The 23,390-nt window shown below is 42.4% G+C and overlaps 2 protein-coding genes across 5 annotated transcripts in view; one reads left to right on the plus strand and one right to left on the minus strand.

Annotated features, from left to right (window-relative positions):
* Positions 1-17,334, minus strand: part of LOC106091540 (disco-interacting protein 2) — a 386,680-nt gene extending 369,346 nt beyond the window's left edge. For all 3 annotated transcript variants that reach the window (XM_059361286.1, XM_059361287.1, XM_059361285.1), the window contains exon 1: positions 16,780-17,334. In XM_059361286.1, the coding sequence (XP_059217269.1) occupies positions 16,780-16,870 (91 nt within the window). In that variant the 5' untranslated portion in view covers positions 16,871-17,334. The remainder of the gene's footprint in view (positions 1-16,779) is intronic.
* Positions 17,335-22,367: 5,033 nt separating this feature from the next.
* On the plus strand, positions 22,368-23,097 carry LOC131994317 (uncharacterized). 2 transcript variants are annotated; one of them, XM_059361066.1, is made up of 3 exons: positions 22,368-22,427; positions 22,489-22,655; positions 22,717-23,097. In XM_059361066.1, exons 1-3 carry the CDS (start codon positions 22,400-22,402, stop codon positions 22,867-22,869), a joined length of 348 nt encoding a protein of 115 aa, XP_059217049.1. In that variant the 5' UTR covers positions 22,368-22,399; the 3' UTR covers positions 22,870-23,097. The 2 variants fall into 2 exon arrangements, with proteins under 2 accessions (XP_059217049.1, XP_059217050.1); XM_059361067.1 differs by having other exon boundaries at positions 22,374-22,424.
* Positions 23,098-23,390: the final 293 nt, after the last annotated feature.

Below are 23,390 nucleotides of genomic sequence, written 5' to 3' on the forward strand. Positions count from 1 at the left end.
ATTCAAAAATTGTTTTTCTCTCCTTTTAAACATTGTTAACTTCTTCCTTAAAGTGAAAACTATTTTAATTTATTATTATTCTCAATAATTTGTATTTCCATCATTAATATTCAAAAAAATTTTTTTTACATTTCTTTTATATTTCCTTAAAATTTTTATATTATTTTTATTATTATTTTTTTCAAAGGATATATGACTGTTCTTATAAGCCTGCACTATAATTATAAGATTTTTTATCTTGTTGTGTAGGTATTCATCAAATAAATAAATAAATAAATAAATACGAATTTGATATCCAAATGTAGGACCATGTATTTAAGGCATCACCCCTTTCCCAAAACACCCCCAAAGGGAAAAAAATTTTCGACCATGCCAATATGTGGCTCAAATGAAAGGTATTTGAGATTAGAAAACGAATTTGATAACCTATTTTGGGGCCATGTGTTTGGGGAACGCCTCATCCTGTAAACCCCTCCTTAAGCCAATGGCAATATGGGGTTTAAATAAATGGTATTTGAGAGAAGAGCACGATGCTGATATTTTTTCAGGGCCAAGTATCTGGGAGACCACCACTGCCCAGAAAACACCACTAAATCAGACATCATGAGAATATCGGGCTGAAATGAAGTATTTTAAGAATGGAGTACACCTTACATCCAAACTTAAATTAATAGACCAATAAAGATCATGTGGGATTCAGATAAATGCACTTATATTGTTAAACTGTTAGTCAAGTTTGCATGGTATTTCACTAAAAGATCTTTAATTGTTGAAAATAAATATTCCAAGGAATCTTGTGTTCCATATAAAGTAAAAGAAGGCGCAGCGGAGCCGGCCCGGGTCAGCTTGTTATTTATATATTGCACATCTGGTATCGACCTCCTTATAACACTAACGACTTTTTTCACGTTTCGAATTTTCTTTAGTACAAGCATTTTTATCTTGCTCACGTTTCTTTTTGGTCTTTTGCATAGTTAATTTGGTCATTCGTGTACTTAAATTTGGAGTTCCTTACTGGCACTGCGTATTTGTTCCTTGAGTCACTATCTTTTCGCCATGCTTCGTGCGTATTTTCATACTGATCATAATTCGCAATTTATGTGTAAACCATTGCTCACTTGTTCGTTTTTCTTTGAATTGAATGTCTTTGGTGAATTTTTTTTTCTTAATTTTGTTGCCAAATCCATTCATTCAAATAGAGGGCTGCGCTATTTACATCAACATGTTCTTCATACTGTAATATTGCACTTAGCTCACTTTAAAAATAATACGGATTATATTCAAATCGCTTCTTTGTTTTTTTTTTTTTTTTTTGTCGCGCTTAATAGTATTCTTATCACATTCGATACAAATATCTATTATTTCATGATCAGAGATCTTGTCAGTCTGACTTATATTTACTTTTACTTTCTGGCTGTTTAATATTACAAAATCGATAATAGTTTTTGTTGGGAAATTGAAATTGTCCGGGCCGAAAATTCTTTGGGCGATAAGAAGTTTCGACTCCTTTAAGTCGCCAGGCCAGGTTGAATTACAACAGAATGTCATACATACTTGTGGAATGGAGGGACACGAAGGTCATTTTCATTCCGAAAACAGGAAACCCCTACCACATGAATGCGAAAGATTTTCGTCCCATTAGTCTGTCATCCTTTATGCTGAAGACTCTTGAGGAGTTGATAGAAACATATCTTAGGGCAAAGTTCCCTGGAGATCGCCTGTTGCGGCAGCAGCGTACATTTCGCAAATGCAAATCCACCGAAACAGCCTTTCACGACCTAGTCGGCCACATAGAGGGTAGCATTTCTTGACATTGAAGGTGCTTTCAATAATGTAAAACCGACGTCAATCATGAAGGAGTTGGAGTTTCTAGGCATCAACTCTACCGTAAGAAAGTTTATTTATAACATACTTACTATAAGGTGCATTATGGCAGGCTTGGGATCTGTGGATCTAAAAAGATGGGTCAGTAGAGGAACTCCTCAAGGAGGTGTACTGTCTCCTCTACTTTCGAACATAGCCATTAACAATATATTATTGTCTCTGGATGAAAAAGGTGTAAATGTGATAGCGAATGCTTATGATGTGGCAATTGCGGTTAGGGAAAAGTCTCCCAGCACTCTAAGAGACTTACTTCAGGAAGCTCCACGTGCAACAGCAAAGTGGGCTGCGAAAGTTGTCTGGGTATAAATCCGTGCAAGACAAAAGTAGTTATTTTCAGCAGGAGATACAAGTTGTCTACAGTGGAACCTTGGACGGAGAGAATGTTCCATTTACAGAAAGCGCAAAATACCTGGGTGTTTTGCTGGGCAGCAAATTTAACTTCAAATCCAAAATTTTGGAAAGGGCAAGAAAGGCCACTCATGCCCTATACACCTGCAAGAGGGCCATTGGCAAAAGTTGGGGGTTTCGACCGAGCGTCATGCATTGGGTATATTCTGCAGTCTTTTCATCATTATAACACTGTTTTGTTGTTGTAGAATATGGGACATAATGGAACATATTTTTATGATTTTAGAAAAAAATAACAGCTGTGTTGCATAGCGTTTGACATTTAGATTTACTGCAAAATCAAAACAAAAATAAAAAAATTGTACTCAGCTGTTCGCATGACCTCACCATATAAGTGCACCCTGTAACTGTCTCATCTCCGTTTCGTTGTGTTTTATTGATCTTTCAAATTCATCTTTATACTCGATCAGATGTCGCTTGTTTTTGCTTACTTCACCTTGCACTTCTTTCAATACCATATCTAGGTTATGTTATGTAGTTAACACAATCTTCACACATATATCGAATAAAATTATTCGATTCCAATATATTCAAATTATATTGGTCAACACCACTGCACCTTAATGTCGGATGAAATCCATTCTTACATACTCCCGCACATTGGACGCTTGTTTCGCCACGTATGGCCGATTTACATTTGCTGCACATTCCGGCATCGCGGTTTTTAAAGTTATTACTTTTTTTTTAATAAAAAGTCAATTTTATGAATGAAAACTTCTCTTTCACATTAAAGATGTTATTTTTCAATTTTTGCTTGAAATAGTTCCGTCTGTTTTAAGCTGCTTTTAATATTTTAAATATTTTTTTTTGTTAAACGTTGTTAAAAATATTTCTTTTTCGTTCGACGAAATACAAATTATCTTCCAGATGGCAATACTAGGGTTTCGTCAATCCAAGTTGTGCGGCTGGCAGCAGTGCCTCACACTCGACCTTAAGTGTAGTCTCAGGTATCCGATGGGAAACCTCTTCCCTCCCTTCCAAGTTTCCTATCGTCGCCTCGATTATACCGCGATGGTATGACCTCTCCTATCCTCTATCCATTCTCCCATCGCCTTAAGTCGCATAGCCGCGAACTTAATCTGTATATCCATGGGTCGGATATCTAGAATAGTCTCCAGTGCCCTGGTGGGTGTGGTCCTCGTCGCTCCACCTATGCCAACACAACATGTTCTCTGAACCTGTTGAACTATTCTTACGTTGCACCTTTTCTCCACCACAGTCCACCAAACTAATGAGGCGTAACCAAGTATTGGTCTAATCACGCTCCTGTAGAGCCAGTGGATTATCCTCGGATTTAGGCCCCATTTCGAGCCTCACAGATGTTGGGCACTGTGTAGAGGGGCCTACATAGTGCCCAACATCAGTGAGCCTTTTCGGTACGCTCCTGAATGTTACAGTTTCAATTCAGTTTCCTGTCCAAGATCACACCTAAGTATTTGACCTTGGCATTGCAGCCGGTTGTACGTACCGGATTGACCGATGGAATCCTTTATCGGCAAGGTCTGCCGCCTCGGTGTACAATACACTGCTACAACAATAACCTTGCCAGATATCGAAATTGTTAGTTTGAGGAAGCGTGGTGCGCCAAATTGACCCACCATCGTTTGCCTCGTGAACAAACAGATTTCAGTCTTCTCTGGGTTAACATTGAGAGCCCTAGGGCTAGCCCAGTCACGTGCCATCTGTAAGACACTTTAGGCCTTCTGCATAGCTGGTTTGGATCCATACCACTTAGAAGTATTACAACATCGCGTAGTAGATGGGTTTAGATCCCTCCTCAGTCAGCATCTGTAATAGGTCATATATGGTGGTCATCATAGGAGGGGCAATAAAATGCTCCCTGTGTCATGGGACACACAATTTATCCACCTGCTCCTTACCATATGGTTTATCTAGTCTCTAAGGACCGGGTCAACCCGGTACTGGTCTAAAATTGGATCAGTGTGTCGCTCCGCACATTGTTAAAAGCCCCCTCAATGTCAATGTCAGTGCGTACGTCTTGGCATCGAAGGATTCTTCTATTTTATGCACAATCTCGTGCAGGGCAGTCTCCAACGACCTTCCCTTGACATAGGCATGCTGTTTGTATTTAAGCAGTAAACCGCATGTCATACTCTTTATAATGGTATCCACAATGCGTTCCATGATTTTGAATAGAACGGACGTAAGGCTTTTAGGTCTGTAGCCCTTTGGTTTCGCATAACTTGCCTTGTCGGGCTTGGATATAAATATCACCCTTGCCTTCTGCAAGGCTTTCGGAGACTATGGAAGCCCCAGGCACGCCGTGAAAATACGAGCCAGATGCGGCGTCGGATAGTCGGCATCCTTCTGTATTATCGCCGGAAACATTCCATCAGGTCCGGGTGACTTAAGTAGTTTGAAGCTCCTCAAGGCTACCTTTACCATAAATTCTGTTGTTGTTGTTGTAGCAGTTTATTGTGTTCTATCTTTCGTCTGCTTGATTCTGTTGAGTGTCAAGACCCAGGAACTCTGCGGCTAAGATGGGGTGCGTCCACAGGGATCTGGGTCTGAGTCTGTGGGAATTGAGGCGGCTGCTTCTGCCGGATCGTAATTGAGCCAGAACCACTCTGGTTTGCCGGGGGAGGTCGATTTCTTCGGGTGCAATGGGTGGCGGTCGTTCTCCATGGACTACATTCACCCGGTAGCCAATTACCGCATCTGCTACCGTGTCTGCATGAATGTTGTTCAGACCCGCTTGATATGCCGCTTGATCTAGAGGTTCTCTCTTGTAGCGCTGAACCTCACGCTCTAGATCGTGTAGATCTACCTTAAGGCTTCTGGGCGGTGGGTATCTATCCACAAGATGATGATTTGGATGGTTTCTGCGATAACAGCCCAAATGATATTGCTTAGACAGCATGTAGTTACGTCTTCGCACTGGTAGGATCTTTGTCTCCTGATGGAGGTGGTCCACATGAGAATTGAGGAGACAGCCCGTCGCAGTTCGGAGGGCGGCATTCTTACAGATCCGAATATTATTCCACTGCGTGTCACAAAGTTCACGAAACCACACTGGGGCTGCATAACTTACCACAGACCGACCAATTGCTTTGTACGTGGTCAACAAGGTTTCTTTGTTTGCACCCCAAGTGCTGCCAGCGAGTGACTTGAGGACCTTGTTTCTACTTTTGACTTTATTGCAGATTGCTGTGGCATGTGGGGAGAAAGTGTAGGAGCTGTCAAATGTGACGCCAAGTATTTTGGGACACTTGATGGTCGGAATCATTTCTCCATCGACCATCACAGTCAGCTCAGTATTCACCTCACGCGTATTTGTAGTAAACAGTGTGGCTGAAGATTTGGTGGCGGATATCTTCAGATTTCCTGCAGCGAAATATGAGGCAAGCTCGTTGAGGTAGACGTTCAACCTATCGCAGATGTCATCAATGGGTGGGGGCCTGATGCCATGATCGTACAATCGTCCGCATATGATACAATCTCTATGCCGTCTGGAGGAGGTGGGATGGAGGATAGGTAGAGGTTAAACAGAGCCGGAGATATCACCCCACCTTGGGGAACTCCCTGTTTCACTCTACGGTGTTTTGACTTCTTATCCCTATATTCCACAAATGACTGGCGGCCACACAGATAATTCGCGACCCAACGTTTCAAGCCTGGCTGGAGGGACGTGTTGGCGATGTCCTCAAATAATTTGGCATGGCTGACCGTGTCGAATGCCTTCGATAGGTCCAGTGCCACGTGGACCGTCCTATCACATGGCCTGGGTTGATTGAAGCCACGGCAAATGTGTGTGGTGATGGCATGCAAAGCTGTTGTTGTGCTGTGCAGTCTCCGAAATCCATGTTGATGCACGGCGAATGGAAATTCTCCTACGAGGCTCGGGAGGAGTAATGCCTCAAGCGTCTTAGCCACTGGTGAGAGAAGGGAGATCGGTCTGTACGACTCCCCCAAACTCGGGTCTTTACCAGGCTTCAGTAGCGGGATCACTCTGCCCATTTTCCAGACATCGGGAACTATAAGAGTGTTCAATGACAGGTTAAGGACAGTGGTAAGGTACTCAACTCCAGGTAAATCCAGATTCTTCAGCATCAATGTAGAGATTCCGTCGGGGCCCAACGCCTTGGAAGATTTGGCGCCACGGATGACATTCGTAACTTCGCCCACGGTAAATTGTGATAGCTTCATCGGCTCGGAGACCACGAATACGGCGAATGGCTCTCCTCCTTGCCCTGTCTCTCTCGGGATGCACAATAAATTGACGGTTGAACAACCTGGCGTATCTCTTCGGATCAGTCACGGTTATCTCCCCAAAAGTGACTGAGGTCCTGTCGTCCCGTCTACCGGGGTTCGAGAGAGACTTAACAGTGGCCCACAGTTTGCCTGCACCGGTGCCTAAGTTATATTGCTCCAAGTGTTCCAGCCACAAATTCCGCTTATGTTCGTTGACTACCCTGTTTATTTCCAGATTCAGCTCGCTGATTCTGGGGTTAGCGGGGTCCATAGCACGAATCCCATCACGTTCGTCTGCGTGTACCACTGCTTGCGCCGAGAAATTGGGTCGCACTTGCGGTATTCGACCGGCTGGTATAAAGCGAGCGGCTGCTGCGTTGATGATGTCTCGGAATTTTCTCTCGGCCACAAGCACATCAGAGGGGGGTGGCAGTTCATTGAAGCGGCGATTGGTATACTCTCTGTAGCCAGTCCAATTGGCCTTCTTGTAATTGATGAACGTCCGGCGCTCAGAGGTTATGAAGTCGGGTGGTCGGTCGATGGTGAGGATTATGGGGAGGTGGTCTGACCCCAAAAAGATGACGGCTTGCCAGGATACGTCACTCAGGTGATAAAGGGATGCAATTGAGATGTCTGGCGAGCTGCTGCACCTCCCCGTAATCCTAGTGGGGCATCCTCATTCACCGTGCAAAACGTGGAGCTATCTATCTGCTCTGTCAAACCTATGCCACGCTGGTCGTTACCTAGGGGAGAATGCCATGACGTGTGATGCGCATTAAAATCCCCTAGAACCAGACGATTATGGCAAGATAGCAACCCACTTATGTCGGAGTTGTAAGCCTGGCCATTAATCGGGACATAGCTACCAACCGGCGGTATATACACGTTGTATATCTCTATCTCGGCAGTACCAGACCTGACTGCTATTTCCATACATTCCATGTAGGGGTCACTAGCGTCAAGCGCAGGCGAGATAGGTCTATACTGCACGGAATGGTGTATAACGAAGGCCAATCCCCCACCTCCATTCCTTGAGCGATTCTTACGTAGCACATTGTAACCGTGACAACTGTGCAGGTGTTGGTCAGCTGCATCCTGGATCGCTGCGACCAATATGCTCTTCCGACTCATAGTCCACGATCTCATCTATCTTGCCACGCAGTCCGTTGCAGTTTAACTGCAAGAACGAAACACTTCCCGGCACTGGTCTGGCAATAGTAGGGCTAGGATGTTGTCGTTGCGTAAATTGCCGTACGGGAGAGGTCGGGGGGGTCACATAGTCCGACGACGAGGACGCCGAAGGCGACGACGACGACGCTTGTGACCCACGCTTGTGTTCGCACAGCACCTTGCGACATAGCCAGTATGACTATACTCTCGTAGTGAAGTTAGGCCAGAGCAAGAACGGAAATGTACCCACTCAATGCACCGGTTACACCTCACCGACACCGACCGATGATGAAGGCGGTTCTGGCAAACCGAACAGAACCAGGGTTCTTTTCAATCCCGGCACGGACCAGAAGCGTGCGGAGAAGGCACCGGGATGTGCCTCTCCCATGACGAAAAAAGACAAACAGGTACACTGAGGCGGCAGCCCTTGCCGATGAGGATTCCGTCGGGTCAATCCGGTGCGTACAACCGGCTGCCATGGGATTGAGCCGGTGGTGAAAATAGGGTAATACATTTTTTTATATCTGAAGGGGGGCGGACCCTCCCCTTGCCCTAATTTTCAGAAACGCGAAATTTTGTGTGCTCTCATATAGTACCCTAAAAATAAAAATTTGGTATCCAAATTTCGGATGGGGTACCTAAGAGGGCTGCCCCACCCTAAAACCTACCAAATACATATTTAGACCAATCACGACAATATGGGACTATTCAAATGAAAGGTATTTAGGATAAGAAAACGTATCTGATATCCAATTGTCGGACCAAGTGCTAGGGGGACCACCCCAACCCCCAAAACACCCCTAAATCGGACATATTTACCGCCCATGGCAATATGGGACTCAAATGAAAGGTATTTGCGAGTAGAAAACGAATCTGATATCCAAATGTGGGACCACGTTTCTGGGGGTGCACCCCTTCCCCAGAAACCCCCAAACTGGACTTATTTACTGACCATGGGAATATGGGGCTTAAATAAAAGGTATTTGTATGTAGAATACGAATCTGATATCCAAATTTGGGACCAATTTGGGACCACCAAAAAGGGGACAAATTTACGACCATACAACCCCCAAATAGGACGTATTTGCTCACCAAGACAACTTGGGTCGTAAAGAGAGTGGAACTAAATATTTTTAGTTTTTAGGGCCAATACCCCAAACCACACATTTTTGCTGACTTTTGTAATAAGGTGTTTAAATGAGATTAGAAAACTAATTTGATATCCAATTTTGAGGACAATGGCAATATGGGGTTCAAATAAATGATATATAGATATATGAGAATAGAGCACGTTGCTGATATATTTTCCGGGCTTAGTTTTTGGTGAACCTCCCCAATCCCCAAAACACCCCTTAAACGGGCATAAGTCAATGTGGAGCTTAAATGAAACGTATTGGGGTGTAAAGCAAGAATTGATACCCATTTTCGGGACCAATTTTCTGGGGGTCTACCCTTTTCGCAAAATACCCCACAAACAGCAATTTTTACTGACCATCGCAATATGTGGAATAGGAATGTATGGACGATGTCTAGTTTGGAAATACTAGAACTACTCGTTGATACACATTTCCGGGAAATTTTCCAACGGACAACGTGGCGCCAGAAGACGTTGGCACAGGTATGCCGAAAATCCTTTGGTCGATAAGAAGTTTCGACTCCTTTAAGTCGCCAGGCGCTGTGTCTGATAGACTGGTTCTGTGTCTGATAGACTGGTTCATTTTCATTTCTATTATTGTATTAGTCTGTAATCCTTTATGCTGAAGACTCTTGAGAGGTTGATAGAAACATATCGTAGGGCAAAGATCCCTGGAGATCGCCTGTCCCGACAGCAGCATGCATATAGTAAAGGTAAATCTACTGAAACAGCCCTTCACGACCTAGTTGGCTATATAGAGGGTTCTTTCGCTGCTACAATGGTAGCATTTCTTGACATTGAAGGTGCGTTCAATGATGTTAAACTGACGTCAATCATGAAGGAGTAAGAAAGTTCGACACCTCGAAGAGGTGTCGTGTGTCCTCTACTGTAGAATATAGCCATTAACAATATATCATTGTCTCTGGAAGCAAAAGGAGTAAAAGTGATCGCGTATGCTGATGACGCGGCAATTGCAGTTAGGGAAAAGTTTCCCAGCACTTTAAGAGATATACTTCAGAAAGCTCTACGTGCAAAAGCGAAGTTGGCTTCCGAAAGGGGTCTAGGCGTTAATCCGTGCAAGACAGAAGTAGTTATTTTCAGCAGGAGATACAAGCTACCTACAGTGACATCTGTCCCCTCGGGAGGAGAGAATTTTTCATTTACAGAAAGCGCAAAATACCTGGGTGTTCTGCTAGAGAGGAATTTGATCTTAAAACCCAACATTTTGGAAAGGGCAAGAAAGGCAACTCTTGCCCTATATACCTGCAAGAAAGCCATTGGCAAAAGTTGGGGGTTTAGACCGAGCGTAATGCATTGGGTATATACTGCAGTTGTCCGACCTATAATGCTATATGGTTGTTGTTTTTGTAGCAGTTTGTTGTGTACTATCTTTCGTATGCTTGATTCTGTTGAGTGTCAAGATCCAGGGACTCTGCGACTAAGATGGGATGCGTCCACAGGGATCTGGGTCTGAGTCGAGTGGGTCTGGTTGGACAATTAACAGGTGGCGTGTATAGTTTGGTTCCTGGTTACAATCGGGGATACATATTTGCACTGTAGGAGTTGAGGCGGCTGAATCTGCCGGAACGTAATTGAGCCAGAACTACTCTGGTTTGCCGGAGGAGGTCAACTTCTACAGGTGCAATGGGAGGCGGTCGTTCTCCAGACAGATAATTGGCGACCACACAGAAAATTCGCGACCCAGCGTTTCATGCCTGGCTGGAGGGGCATGGCTGACCGTGTCGAATGCCTTCGTTAGGTCCAGTGCCACGTGGACCGTCCTATCACATTGCCTGGGCTGATTGAAGCCACGGCAAATGTGTGCGGTGATGGCATGCAAAGCTGTTGTTGTGCTATGCAGTCTTCGAAATCCATGTAAATGCTCGGCAAATGCAAATTCTCCTACGACGCTCGCGAGCAGTAATGCCTCAAGCGTCTTTGCTACTGGTGAGAGAGGGAGACCGGTCTGTACGACTCCCCCAAACTAGGGTCCTTTCTAAGCTTCAGTAGCGGGATCAATCTGCCCATTTTCCAGACATCGGGAACTATAAGAGTGTTTACAGACAGGTTGAGGACAGTGGTAAGGTACTCAACTCCAGGTAAATCTAGATTCTTTCACATCAATGTAGGTTCCGTCGGGGCCCAACGGATGGATGATTTGGCGCTACAAATGACATTCGTAACTTCGCCCACGGTAAATAGTGATGGCTGTCCATCGGCTCGAAGACCACGAATACGGCGAAAGCCTCTCCTCCTTGCCCTGTCACTCTCGGGATGCACAATAAATTGACGGTTGAACAACCTGGCGCATGTCTTCGGAGTTACTTGCCAAAAGTGACTGAGGTCCTGTCATCCCGTCTACCGGGGTTACAGAGTGACTTAACAGTAGAACCCAGCTACCCTAAACCGGTGCCTAAATTAGATTGCTCCAAGTGTTCCAGCCACAAATTCCGCATATGTTCGTTGACTGCCCTGTTTATTTCCAGATTCGGCTCACTGATTCTGGGTTAAGTGGGATCCATACAACGAATCCCATCACGCTCGTCTGCGAGTACAACTGCCTGCGCCGGAAAATTGGGCCGCACTTGGGGTATTCGAACGGCTGGTATAAAGTGAGCAGGAGGCAGTTTCCTGAAGCGGCGATTGGTATACTCTCTGAACCCAGCCCAATCGGACTTATTCCGATTGATAAACGTCTGGCGCTCAGAGGTTATGAATTCGGGTAGTCGGTCGATGGTGAGAATTATGGGCAGGTGATCTGACCCCAAAGAGATGACGGCTTGCCAGGATACGTCACTCAGGAGATCAGGGGATGCAATTGAGATGTCTGGCGAGCTGCTGCACCTCCGTAATCTTAAATGGCGTCTGGTGGACGGCGGTTCAAAAGGATGACTTGTTTGTGCACAACAGCCGCGCTGAGGACGACACCCTCTGATGCACTTAATATGATGCCGCATCTAATGCCTCTGGACATTGCCTCTAGCGTCATTTAAGCTAAGGGACCAGGCCCGAAGGGCAACGAATGATAGATGGTCACATAGAGGGGGCTGTGAGCATTACAAAACTATGTGGCCTAATCTAGATTTGAAGAAGTCTACCGCTTTGCTGTCAAAGACGACTCAGCCATTGTGTCCGTCATAGCAGGTCACTGTTTAATCGGAAAACATGCTGACAGACCGAAGGTTGCCAGCAACGACTTTTGCAGAAGCTGTGAGAACATCGAAGAAGAAGAGACTATAGAACACCTTTTGTGTGTGTGTCCCGCACTAGCAATCAGAAGGAGTTTCATTTTAGGTTCTCATTTCTTTGAGAACCTGTCTGATTTCGTCAGGATTCGGAACTTCCACCACCGCTGTATTAGCCTCGTCATCTGACTCCGTCAGGAGTTCATACTCTCAAGACTCGTTAGATCTTGTCATGATGAGCTTCCGTACGCATCCAGGGGCAGGTGAGAAAGTAGTGAAACCACTCCCTCCTACTCTTCCTCAGGTGTGGACGATTCCTCCTTTGATGCTTCACTAGCTGCTGCTGTTAAGTACTTTTTGAGTTCCGCTGACGCACACCTTGAGCCCAGTCCAAGCGGACGACCCACCCACACAGGGCTTGTCGGGTCCCGTTTCTATGCCTTCCTCTCCTGTCTCGATTGTGGCAGGGCGATTTTCAGTCTCCCGCAATTCGCCAGACTTAAGCGATGTGGTCGATAGTTCCTCAGGCAAGTGTTCAGCAACAACTGCTGAGTCGTCTCCTGATTCCCCAACCCAACCCCATCGCTTCTATAGACCTTCAGTTTCAACTTGTTGAATCCGTCGGATACAACCCTTTCAGACTTTTTGAGGTTTGCGAGACAGACGGAGTTTAGTTCGAATACTGTATGTCTCCAGTCACCATCACCCTCCTCCAAGCTATCAATCTTCCAGTCGGTAGTTGAAAGATTGGGATGACATTCCCTTAAGTCTTCCAAGTATGGATTCAGGATCAGAGGGAATTCTTGGTATCTAAGCATGCGCCATTGTTCGAGAAGCAACATCTTCCTTCTTGACTAAATCTAGTGTTTCACCTGGCCATACCTCATCTATCTTTTTTAGCGCAAACCGATACATTTCAATTGAGCGTTGAAGGTCACTTGTCTGTATCGGCCCCGATACCAGCCTGCATCGCCACAAACTGGAGGAGACCCAGGAAATTCCGCAAGGACATCGGAGTATATTAATGACAGTCCATTGACTACCCCACTCTAATTATTCCTAGGTATGCAGCCCTGTTCTTCTCCCTTGACGGCAACTGTCATCACCAAACTGTCCCCAAACATTAGCAAAGATTCATTGGCCCATCTTACTATTGTTTGTCCTGGTTCTTTTGGGCAAGGGATGCCCTGCAGTTGATCGCAGCCTTTTTGGCTTACTGCGGTGCAGTTTCCCATTCTAGATGTGTAATCTGTTGTTGTAGCAGTGTATTGTACACTGAGGCGGCAGCCCTTGCCGATGAAGTACTCCATCGGGTCAATCCGGTACGTACAACCGGCTGCCATGGGATTGACGTGTAATCTGTGAGTTGGCTGTGCAGCGGACCCCAGAGTCCAATTTAGAGAGTATCTCTCCCTATTACTAAGAGTCTTAGGATCATTTGAACCAAGCCTCTCAATAAACCTAAGAGCGATGTATTTTCTATTATTCCAACCTCTTTAGAGCGTGTTGGTTTGCCGGGGAAGGCCGATGGCCTAGGAAAGTTATAGGCATGCGAAGATAGAATAGGTTCGGTCTTGTCCTTAAGACACGAACCAGGTGTCTTTGTCAAAAGCCCCTGTCCCTAATCTATGTAAATTCACAAAAGTTATTCCGGCACGGGCTAGCTGTGAGCACCACACAGTCTGGAACAGTGAGGTCCGATCAGTGTGATGTTCATTGCTGTCGCGAGAATCTTAGCTTCGAGCTACCGGACGCGTCCTCAGGTTGCGAATAGTGGAATTCTCCATACGGAGTAGCTACAACTGCAGTCGCTGCTGGCGCCTTATAATAACCAATGACCACACTGTTCCTGTGGCGATCGGTCCTTTGGACCGGAACGTTGAAAATGTGGCTACAACAACAAAATAATTTTACGAATTCCTAAATATTTTTTATTGCGTCAAAAACTAGTTTTGTTGGGTAGGTTTATTACGATATTGACGTATGTATTATGCGTCGGAAATGTACGTCATAAACGTCAGAGTTTACGACAGACCATCTCTGCCCGAAACGATAGCCTGGGAAAGGATTTAGTCTTCGGGAAGGGATTTAGTCTTCGAAATTTTGGATTTTTGTGGACAGTATGGCGGCCTTCAAGGCCTTGGATTCGAGCACGGTGACTTCCAAATGGGTGGCAACGTGTTAGGAATCCTTGAATAGATTCCGCGCCCACGAAAAAGCGCAAACTTGGGATACCGGACACAATGCTTTTCTGGGAAACGACAAAGAGCAGAATATGACAGGAATGGTTTCTCATTCCCATGGCAGCCGGTTGTACTTATCGGATTGGCCCGTTGGGATCCTTCGTCGGCAAGGACTGCCGCTACAACAACGACACCCGGCATGTGATAACTAAGAGCATCACAAAGGCCGAAATTTTAAGCTCAAATCTGTGTGGTGTTTTTCGTTATCATGAGAAGCTAAGTGGGGAGCTACCGGCCACGTCTACAGTTTGCGAATCAAAGGCCCGCGCAAGACAATTCATTTCTGCTTTCAAGACACACCACAATCATAGAGTATTTCATCAATTGAACTCTTCGTTTAAAAATACGATATTGAATGAGACAATTGAGAACTGAGTAAAACAGATAAATAAGTCACCAAGTAACGAGATAAGTGAATGCAAAAAAAAAAAAAAAACAGTCCTTCAGCAAAAAGAAAGATTGATTTGGATTTAAGTGAGTGCACGTCGTACAATGCATGTATTCAAGTACATTTTGCTTCAGATGGCCACTGGTTGATATGACAAAAGTAAGGGTAAACTTCATAACTCACTTTAGCGGCTATGAATTCAAGATAAAAATACTCCCAGTGTTCATGAGTTCAGGAAAAACTGTCACCAATGAATGGTTTTGTGAAGGGCTTTGTTGCGGATACTGGAATGCTGCATACGGAGTAGCTACAACTGCATTCGCGGACAGTCAGCGGTATCTCAGTGAGAGGTCGGGCGGAACCGGCTCTTGCTTAAATACTGTGTGGATATGATGCTCGATACGACAAGGCGAGATATTGGCATCTTTAAATAACCAATGCCCCACGGTGATCGGTCGTATGGAACGGAACGAGCTCGCCCACCTATAAGAGCTTGATGAGGATCGCCACCCCCACATGCAAATGTGGGTACAACAACAGGAATGGCTACTCCACTGAGGGCGGATCAGTCGCCGGATTGCATATTTTTCAATGGATTTGCTCTCACCGGTGGCGAGATGGGTGTCAGTTAATGGATGCCGAACTGCTAGGACCATCTGGAAAACAGACGACCGAAAGGGGACGAAGGAACACTGAGTACCATTACGCGTTTCTTTTATGATTGATTTTGTATAATGGAACGATCCAACCTTCTCAGATGTTGGTCAGGAGTCAAGTTCTCTCTTCCACACGCATGTGTGGCTACCACCGCAGCAATAACAGGAGCTCTAACCGTATGGGAATCCCGTCTAAGAGGAGAAGTTCGAGAATTTGCTCTGCTTGTGTCCGGGTCTTCCGGTGCACGTGCTTTCCATTTGAGGGAATTGAGTTTCTCCGATATGGCGATGTTGCAGAGGTGTCTCTGGAAAGTCACCTCAGGTACGTGCATAAGACGGGAGAAGCGATGAATTCCTACACAAGCGGTCATGTATGCCTGGCAGGAACTCAACGAGTAGACACTCAGACCCGGCATGGGATGACTATGGGCACAACAGGGGTTGAAACTCTTGGATTCCACTTGAGTGGTGTTCATCTTCATCATGAGAGGACCAGCTCAGAGCTACCCGGAGCGTCCAAAGCCAGCGGATAGTAGAACGCTCCATACGGAGTAGTTGCAATTGCAGCAGCATCGATTGGAGGGTATCAGTGAGATACCAGGCAGCACCAACGGCTTATTTTTAACCACTGAGTGACAATGATGATTGATATGACAAGGCAAGCCATGGGCGTAATTAATTAACCAATGGCCATGACGTTCCCGGGTCGATCGGTCCATGGACCGGAACAGGCTTATTCAACTATGTAGCTTGACGACATTGCTACTTCCATGAATAGACATTTGGCTGCAACAACATTCACATGAGCGTGGACCGATGCTCCAGGCATGCACATACATACGTGGGAGCTTACCGGATATGCCTTTACCCCCACTCTTTTCTGTAACTTTTTCATATATTTTCGTCCACTCTTCTTTTCTAGGGGCCGACTGGCCTCCGTGTTGAACTCACATTTTAATGGTTGTTGTAGCAGTGTGTTGTACACTGAGGCGGCAGCCCTTGCCGATGAAGGACTTCATCGGGTCAATCCGGTACGTACAACCGGCTGCCATGGGATTGCACATGGTGGGCTACCCATGCAAACTAAAACTTAACATCCCACAAATAAAGCTAGTTACAGTGCAATTTGAAATGGTCAATACAAATTCTTCAATCCAATCCTAAAACTAAATTAACAAATTAATTAAGGCAACTATGAATGCAGGACAGGTATTTATTTGTTAATTTTTTTTTTATTTGAACATCCCCTTTTTTGCACAATGATGGTTTCTTTGGATGTTAATTGAATCGAATAACATTAAGTGTAATGAATAATTGAGGATACAGGATTTCATTTATACTTAACCACAACGCATAGTTCACGTCAAATAGGCAATGCGAAAATCTTGAAATATTTGAATTCGAAATTAAAAATGAAATGATTGTTTGGTTACAACATTCAATGGCACATTAAACTTTTCTCTTTCGCAAAAAAAAATCAATTTATATGCTTACTCACCCTCGGACAACTCCAAATCTAGCTCAGCCAATTTTTCGCGAACATCGGCAGGAAGAGAAATGTCTGCACCGCCCAAATTATATGCGGCCATTTTTAGACGAAATGTAAGCAAACCACTCCTTTAAATACACAGTATGTATTAATGTAATTTAATTTATAAATGACTGGAAATTACAGTACTTAACCAACAGGTGAGTTAAAACATATCGGTGTTTTTAGAAATTGAGATCGCTTTGATAAAAACCGGAGAAATTTTGATTTCAGATTTTCCTTTTTTCTTATTGGTATTTGTATATACAAATGTATGTATAAGAAGTGGTTGTGTATGTATTTTTTGTCGTTAGAACACTGTTGTCCTGAGAGAAGTGAAGCACATATTTCTGTTTTATAAATTACGGGTATTGAATTTGCAATGCTCTTAACTCGATAAGATTTAATTGCAAAACACTACACGACACACATATTTTAATTTTTAATAGAGAAAGTAAATGATTGTTCCTTATACAAATGTTGAATTTTGACTAGGGATCTAAAAGTCGACTTGCGACTAATCGATTAATCGACTATTTGTGTAAAACATTCGAAGTCGACTTTGAGTGGCTAAAAAAATCGTCAAGTCGACTTTTTCTTTATACTTCATACGCTCAGTACGCAGCTTTAGCGAAGTTTTCGGTTACAGCCATGGTACAATTAAAAGGAAACGTCATTAGAACAACAACAAAAAACTACCCCCAACGAAACTACCTTGCATGACGAAACAATTAAAGGTGGTCTCATTTGTACAACAACCTCTAATCATATGGCGCAATCTGCCATCTTGCCATCAAGCTGATCGACGGTTTGCCAACCCACACCAAGAAAGTTGTGTGCGTTTATGTATACGTGTGTGTACATGAGCAGAGAATATGCGTCCAAGAAGATAATAACAAGGGAATGAAACAAAAATCTCACATCTTAATACCGTCAAACCTGGCCGGCTGTTAACAGCTGTTCGCGTGAGACCACCTCCTTTTTAAATCCGCCTTATATAGTCACAGACAATTAATAAATAGGTAAACCATCGACTCTTTTATGAGGCACCAATCAAGATTAATTTAACAGATAGGAGCAAAAAATCAATTGCAACTCTGATTTTGAGTGCGTTACCAGCTCTCGCAATTTTCGTTGGTTGTGTGGTATGGTGCTTAACTATAATGCGCACACACAACCAAAACTCATTGACAGATAGTGCACTAACTAACTAGCAACTGCATTCACAAATATATATGGAGGATTTGTAAACTATTGGGTTGCCCAAAAAGTAATTGCGGATTTTTTAAAATAAAGTAAATGCATTTTTAATAAAACTTAGAATGAACTTTAATCAAATATACTATTTTTACACTTTTTTCTAAAGCAAACTAAAAGTAACAGCTGATAACTGACAGAAGAAAGAATACAATTACAGAGTTACAAGCTGTGAAAAAAATTGTCAACGCCGACTATATGAAAAATCCGCAATTACTTTTTGTGCAACCCAATACTAATAGACATTCGCACCAAAAACCGTATTCACAAACCTTTAAAAGCCTATTAAAGGTTCTATTACACGGCATGTATATGCCTTATGACATATCAAATTTAGCACATGTAGAGTTGTACATGTCGTGTGATACAAATTAAACTAACATATGAAAAACACTTTTCAAAATAGCACAGGTAATTATTTTGGTTTAGAGCGTGTTTTTGTTTTCAGTCGAGTGAAAACAAATAGAAACAAAATCGTTAAACAGGCGCAATTTTCATAAAAAAAAAGGAAAAACGAGCAAACAAAGGTACGTTTTTATACATTTTTAATGAAATAAACAATATTTTTTTTTGTATATTACAGATTGATTGGACAAAGGAGGCAATATTGGAGATGATTGGATAAAGGATAAAGGATCCAAAGGATAAATTTTATCATAATAAGCATGCACGATATGCTGCATTTAATGAAGTTGCCGAACAATTTAAAGTTTTTAATATATCATTGGGACCAACTGATGTGAAGGTAAGTGCCCATTTGGGGTTTTTTTGTGGTGGGATTCTTCTTTTAGACATGGCCTGTTATCTACGCCCAATACTTTTCATTTGATTCTCTTATTGCCTAGATCGGTGTACATGTAAGTTTATGGGGTGTTAATTTTAATAAAGTTTTACAAAAACCTTGGTTGCAGACAGGCAATCGTTACGAGGTTGACATTTTAGCCAACCTTATGCTGCAGGCAGTTGCAATGGTGCTGCTACCCTTTACAGTCAACAACGAACCAACGTCAGTTCTGTCCGTCTAATTTTACTAACAGAATTGTACTCTAGTTGCAATGATGTTGTTGTTTTTTATGTTGTGTTCTTTCCTTCGTCAGATGACGTGTGTCGTGTGGTGCCAGGTAACAATGCGGACACTCATCGCGCCCGCGGGCATCAATTCTAAATAGTTTTGAAGGATTTTAGGCGGCTGCATTTTCCGGAACGTGATTGAGCCAAAATTACTCTGGTTCGCCAAGGGAGGTTTATTTCTTCAGATGCAATGGGTGACGGTCACTCTCGAAGGATGACATTTACTCGAAAGCTGTTCACCGCCTCTGCCACCATGTCAGCATGAATGTTATGAAGACAATCCTGATAGGTTGCTTAATCTATCACAACTTGCCAAAACGGCCACAAATTCCGCTTACATTCGTTGACTACCCTGTTTATTTCCAGATTCAGCTCGCTGATTCTGGGGTTAGTGCAGTCCCTACGCCGGGAAATTGAGCCGCACTTGGGACATTCGACCGACTGGTAGAAAGGGAGCGGCTGCTTCGTTAATGATGTTTTGGTATTTCCGCTCGGCAACTTGCAAATTCGTGTATTTGTGTACTCTCTGCAGCCAGCCCTTCGGCCTTCTGTTTTTTTTTTATTTAAGTCTATAGATAATAAATACCCTTACAGACTAATAACAATATATTTACAAATGTATTAACCTAAGAATTTAAAAATAATGTAATTTTCCTTTTTAAACTTTCTCGATTCTCAGATAGATGTATTCAATCTTTCAGTTGATTAAATTGAGAACATAGGTGCCGAAAAGGATCATTATAGGCATAGTTGGTGTTATAATAAGAAATTTTCAAAAGATCAAAATATCTGGTAGGTCTGATAGGAACGTTAAAGAAAATTCGACTCAAAAGAAAGCGGGAATCTATTTGACCATGAATTAATTTAGTCAAAAACGTAATCTTTAGCATGGTTCTACGAGTTTTTAATGTGGGAAGCTTTATAAGATTTAATCGGTACTCATACAAAGGTAATGAACTTCTGTCCCACCCATGGAAATTGTTTTTGAACCGATCCCATACCACTGAACCATACTCGAGATTACTTCTGACTAACGACGTATATAAGTTTTTCGTCACCGAGAAATCATTAAATTCTTTACTCCAGCGTTTCATGAAGCCAAGAGCACCACGTGCTTTGTTTACATCCATTGAGATGTGTTGACGGAAGTTTAAGCGTTGGTCTAGAAGCAGTCCAAGGTCTTTAAAGCATAAAGTTCTGGTTGCACCATTCGTAAAGAGTATCAAATCAAGGTCATACTGCAAATAACACTGTTCATCAGGGTCTCGCGTTGATCTGAAGATCTTTACATCATCTGCATACATCAAAATATTCGAGTGCTTTAAAGTAAAAGGGAGATCGTTTATGAACAAACAAAACAGCACAGGGCCAAGATGACTACCCTGTGGCACATCTGAAGAGACAACAATTGATTTGGAAACTGCAGTGCCAAATTTAACTCTTTGAGTATGTCCGGTCAGATATGATCTGATACACTTTGGTAAAGATGGTCTGAAACCAATAGGTTGTGGTTGACATTATCAAGTGCTTTACTAAAATCGGTATATATAGTATCCGTTTGGTAGCGTTGGCGATGGCGTTGACGAAAAAAGTAAATTCTAAAATATTTGTTATCGATTCGATTTCCGGAACACATGTTGGTAGGGAGACAATATAGAAGAGACTTGATGTGAAATAGTGTCAGTCAGAATTTTCTCTAATAGCTTCGGAATAGCATTCAAAATTGAAATGCCCCTTTAAGTAGAAACCTCGTTGCGATTTCCGGCTTTTAAATAACGGTCTTATAAACGATTGCTTCCACAATTCCGGCAGATATCCATGCTTTAATGAACTGTTGTAAAGTGTACAAAGGGGATACGAAAGTTCGGGGGCGCAATGCCTTAAAAAAATGTTCGATGGAATTATCTTCAGTGACCTTAAATTTTCAAGTACTACTTTTTCGCCAATCCCAGACACGTCTATAAAAGCTGAATTGTTGATTGTGTATGGATATTTTCCACATAAATCATAAAAATTTTCTAAGTAAGTAGTGCTAAAAAAGTCTGAAAAGATGTCGGTAATGTCTGAATCATTATCCGCTACTTTAGCTTTATATCTAAGAAAGTTCGGTAAACTGTTACAACGGCGCTTTGAATTGATAAATTTGTAAAAATATTTAGGATTTAATCTCAATTGATTTCTAATTTTATTCAAATAACTACCATATGCCAATTTGTTTGTTTTTTTTTTATTACATTCGCATCTTGTTAATGAATACACCGAAAAGTCAGACGTTGACCCTGAGCGTTTAAATCTTTTATATAATTTATTCTTCCTGTTCTTCAGCCTAGAAAGATTGGTTGTATTCCATGGAGTTTTAGGGACAGATTGAGAAATAAAGTCAAGTAGCACAGTATAAAAATTTGAAATCATTTCATCGATATCTTTAGATCTGAAAATTTCATTCCAATGAACAGATGAGAGTAGTGAGTTCTTCTGATTGATAAATGCCCGGCGCTCAGAGGTTATGAAGTCAGGTGGTCGGTCGATGGTGAGAATTATGGGGAGGAGGTGGTCTGACCCTAAAGAAATGACGGCTTGCAGGTTACGTCACTCAGGAGATCAGGGATTGGAATGGAAAAGTCTGGCTAGCTGTTGTGCCTCGTAATCATAATGGGGGCATCATTGTTCATAGTGCAAAGCGTGTAGCCTACAATTCTCCTATGGGAGAATTCCATGAAATGTGATGCGCATTAAAGTCTCCTAGAACCATGTGATTATGGCCAATTAATTGGGATTAATATCTTTCATTTGAAGCCTACATTCCTATTGTTTAGATTTCTAAACATACAATTTTGGGTAATGTGTTTGGTTCTGAGAAAAGGGAATCCTAATGATATTTTAATGGCTTGGTAAAATTGATAATGTAGACAGCGCGCATGTGTGAGACTGATAAGCATGCGTTATCCGGATGAAGGGTATTGGTAATAAAATACTTCGGGATTACCAAGCGCACAGAAGGACTTGAGCGATAATCATATGGTTGGCATATGTGTTCATGTTATTAGGGTTCGTTTAGGATACTTGTCGCCTGAGTTGTGGTGTGTTCTGGGAAATGTTCTTAAGAGGGTTTTAATCTATGACTGTCTACACCTAGAATAAGATCTTTAGTTTGTAATTAATTTTAAGTACTATATAAGGATGTTGTTTTTCATTAATAAAGTCAGTGTCTTACAAACATTCAAAGGCAATGGAAGTATTACTATTTACTTTATTTACACCTATGAAAAGTACACTTTTAAGTTTGGGTGGTATTATTTCACCAACATGTTTTTATTGTTTTAATAAATTGAAAAATTTTATTTTTTCCAGAACAAAATGCAATATTTAAGATGTCAATACATCCGAGAGTTATCCAAAAGCAAGGATGTTTAAAGTGGAGCTGGTGCCGACGTGGTATACCTAATACATTTTGGTTCAAGGAATTGGCATTTCTGCATGATTTTGTCAAAATAAGAAAAGACAATTGCAGTTTATTAGTAAATATTTAACTAATCTTCAATTAAAATAGCATATTTTAAAATACATTTTCATCTACAGGGACAAAATTCTTCACAGCATGAAGATTTTTGCGATTCTCCAGACATTTTAGAAGGCCTTGTTGATTCATATGCAGCACCACCAATAAAAAAAAAAAATGAAAGCGAACTATCAAACGCCGGTTTCAAGTCACAACATGTGCAAAGAGGATGATATGCTGGAAGCTGCTGTTTCTGTATTGAAAATTTGTCCAATCCTACCGTCAATGAGGAGGACGACGAATTTTGCAATTTTATGAAACAAGAATTTAAGACGATCTCAAACAGAGATACTCGAGACAAACTTATCCAGACAATGATGTGAGCTATGTTGGAAGTAAAAAAACAACAATACATGCTGGATAAAGAAAACATTTTAGATGTTTGAAAATACGCAGTATTTTTTATTTTCTATTCAAAACTATTCCTATTAATAAAAAAATACTAAGTATTACAAAATGTGCATTATATGCAATTATATATAAACCATATAAACCGATCTTGGGTCTTGACTTCTTGAGCCTCTAGAGTGCGCAATTCTTATCCGATTGGAATGAAATTTTGCACGACGTGTTTTGTTATGATATCCAACAACTGCGCCAAGTATAGTTCAAATCGGTCCATAACCTGATATAGCTGCCATATAAACCGATCTTGGGTCTTGACTTCTTGAGCCTCTAGAGTGCGCAATTCTTA

Source organism: Stomoxys calcitrans, chromosome 1 (assembly GCF_963082655.1).
Source record: "Stomoxys calcitrans chromosome 1, idStoCalc2.1, whole genome shotgun sequence".
Lineage (NCBI taxonomy): Eukaryota > Metazoa > Arthropoda > Insecta > Diptera > Muscidae > Stomoxys > Stomoxys calcitrans.

What these genes read in the sequence shown, in the direction of transcription:
- LOC131994317 (XM_059361066.1), top strand. Translation starts at nt 22,400, where the DNA reads ATGAAAAGTACACTTTTAAGTTTGGGTG. An exon ending in TACACTTTTAAGTTTGGGTG is followed by an intron (nt 22,428 to 22,488) that starts GTATTATTTCAC and finishes TATTTTTTCCAG; the next exon opens with AACAAAATGCAATATTTAAG. An exon ending in AAGACAATTGCAGTTTATTA is followed by an intron (nt 22,656 to 22,716) that starts GTAAATATTTAA and finishes TTTCATCTACAG; the next exon opens with GGACAAAATTCTTCACAGCA.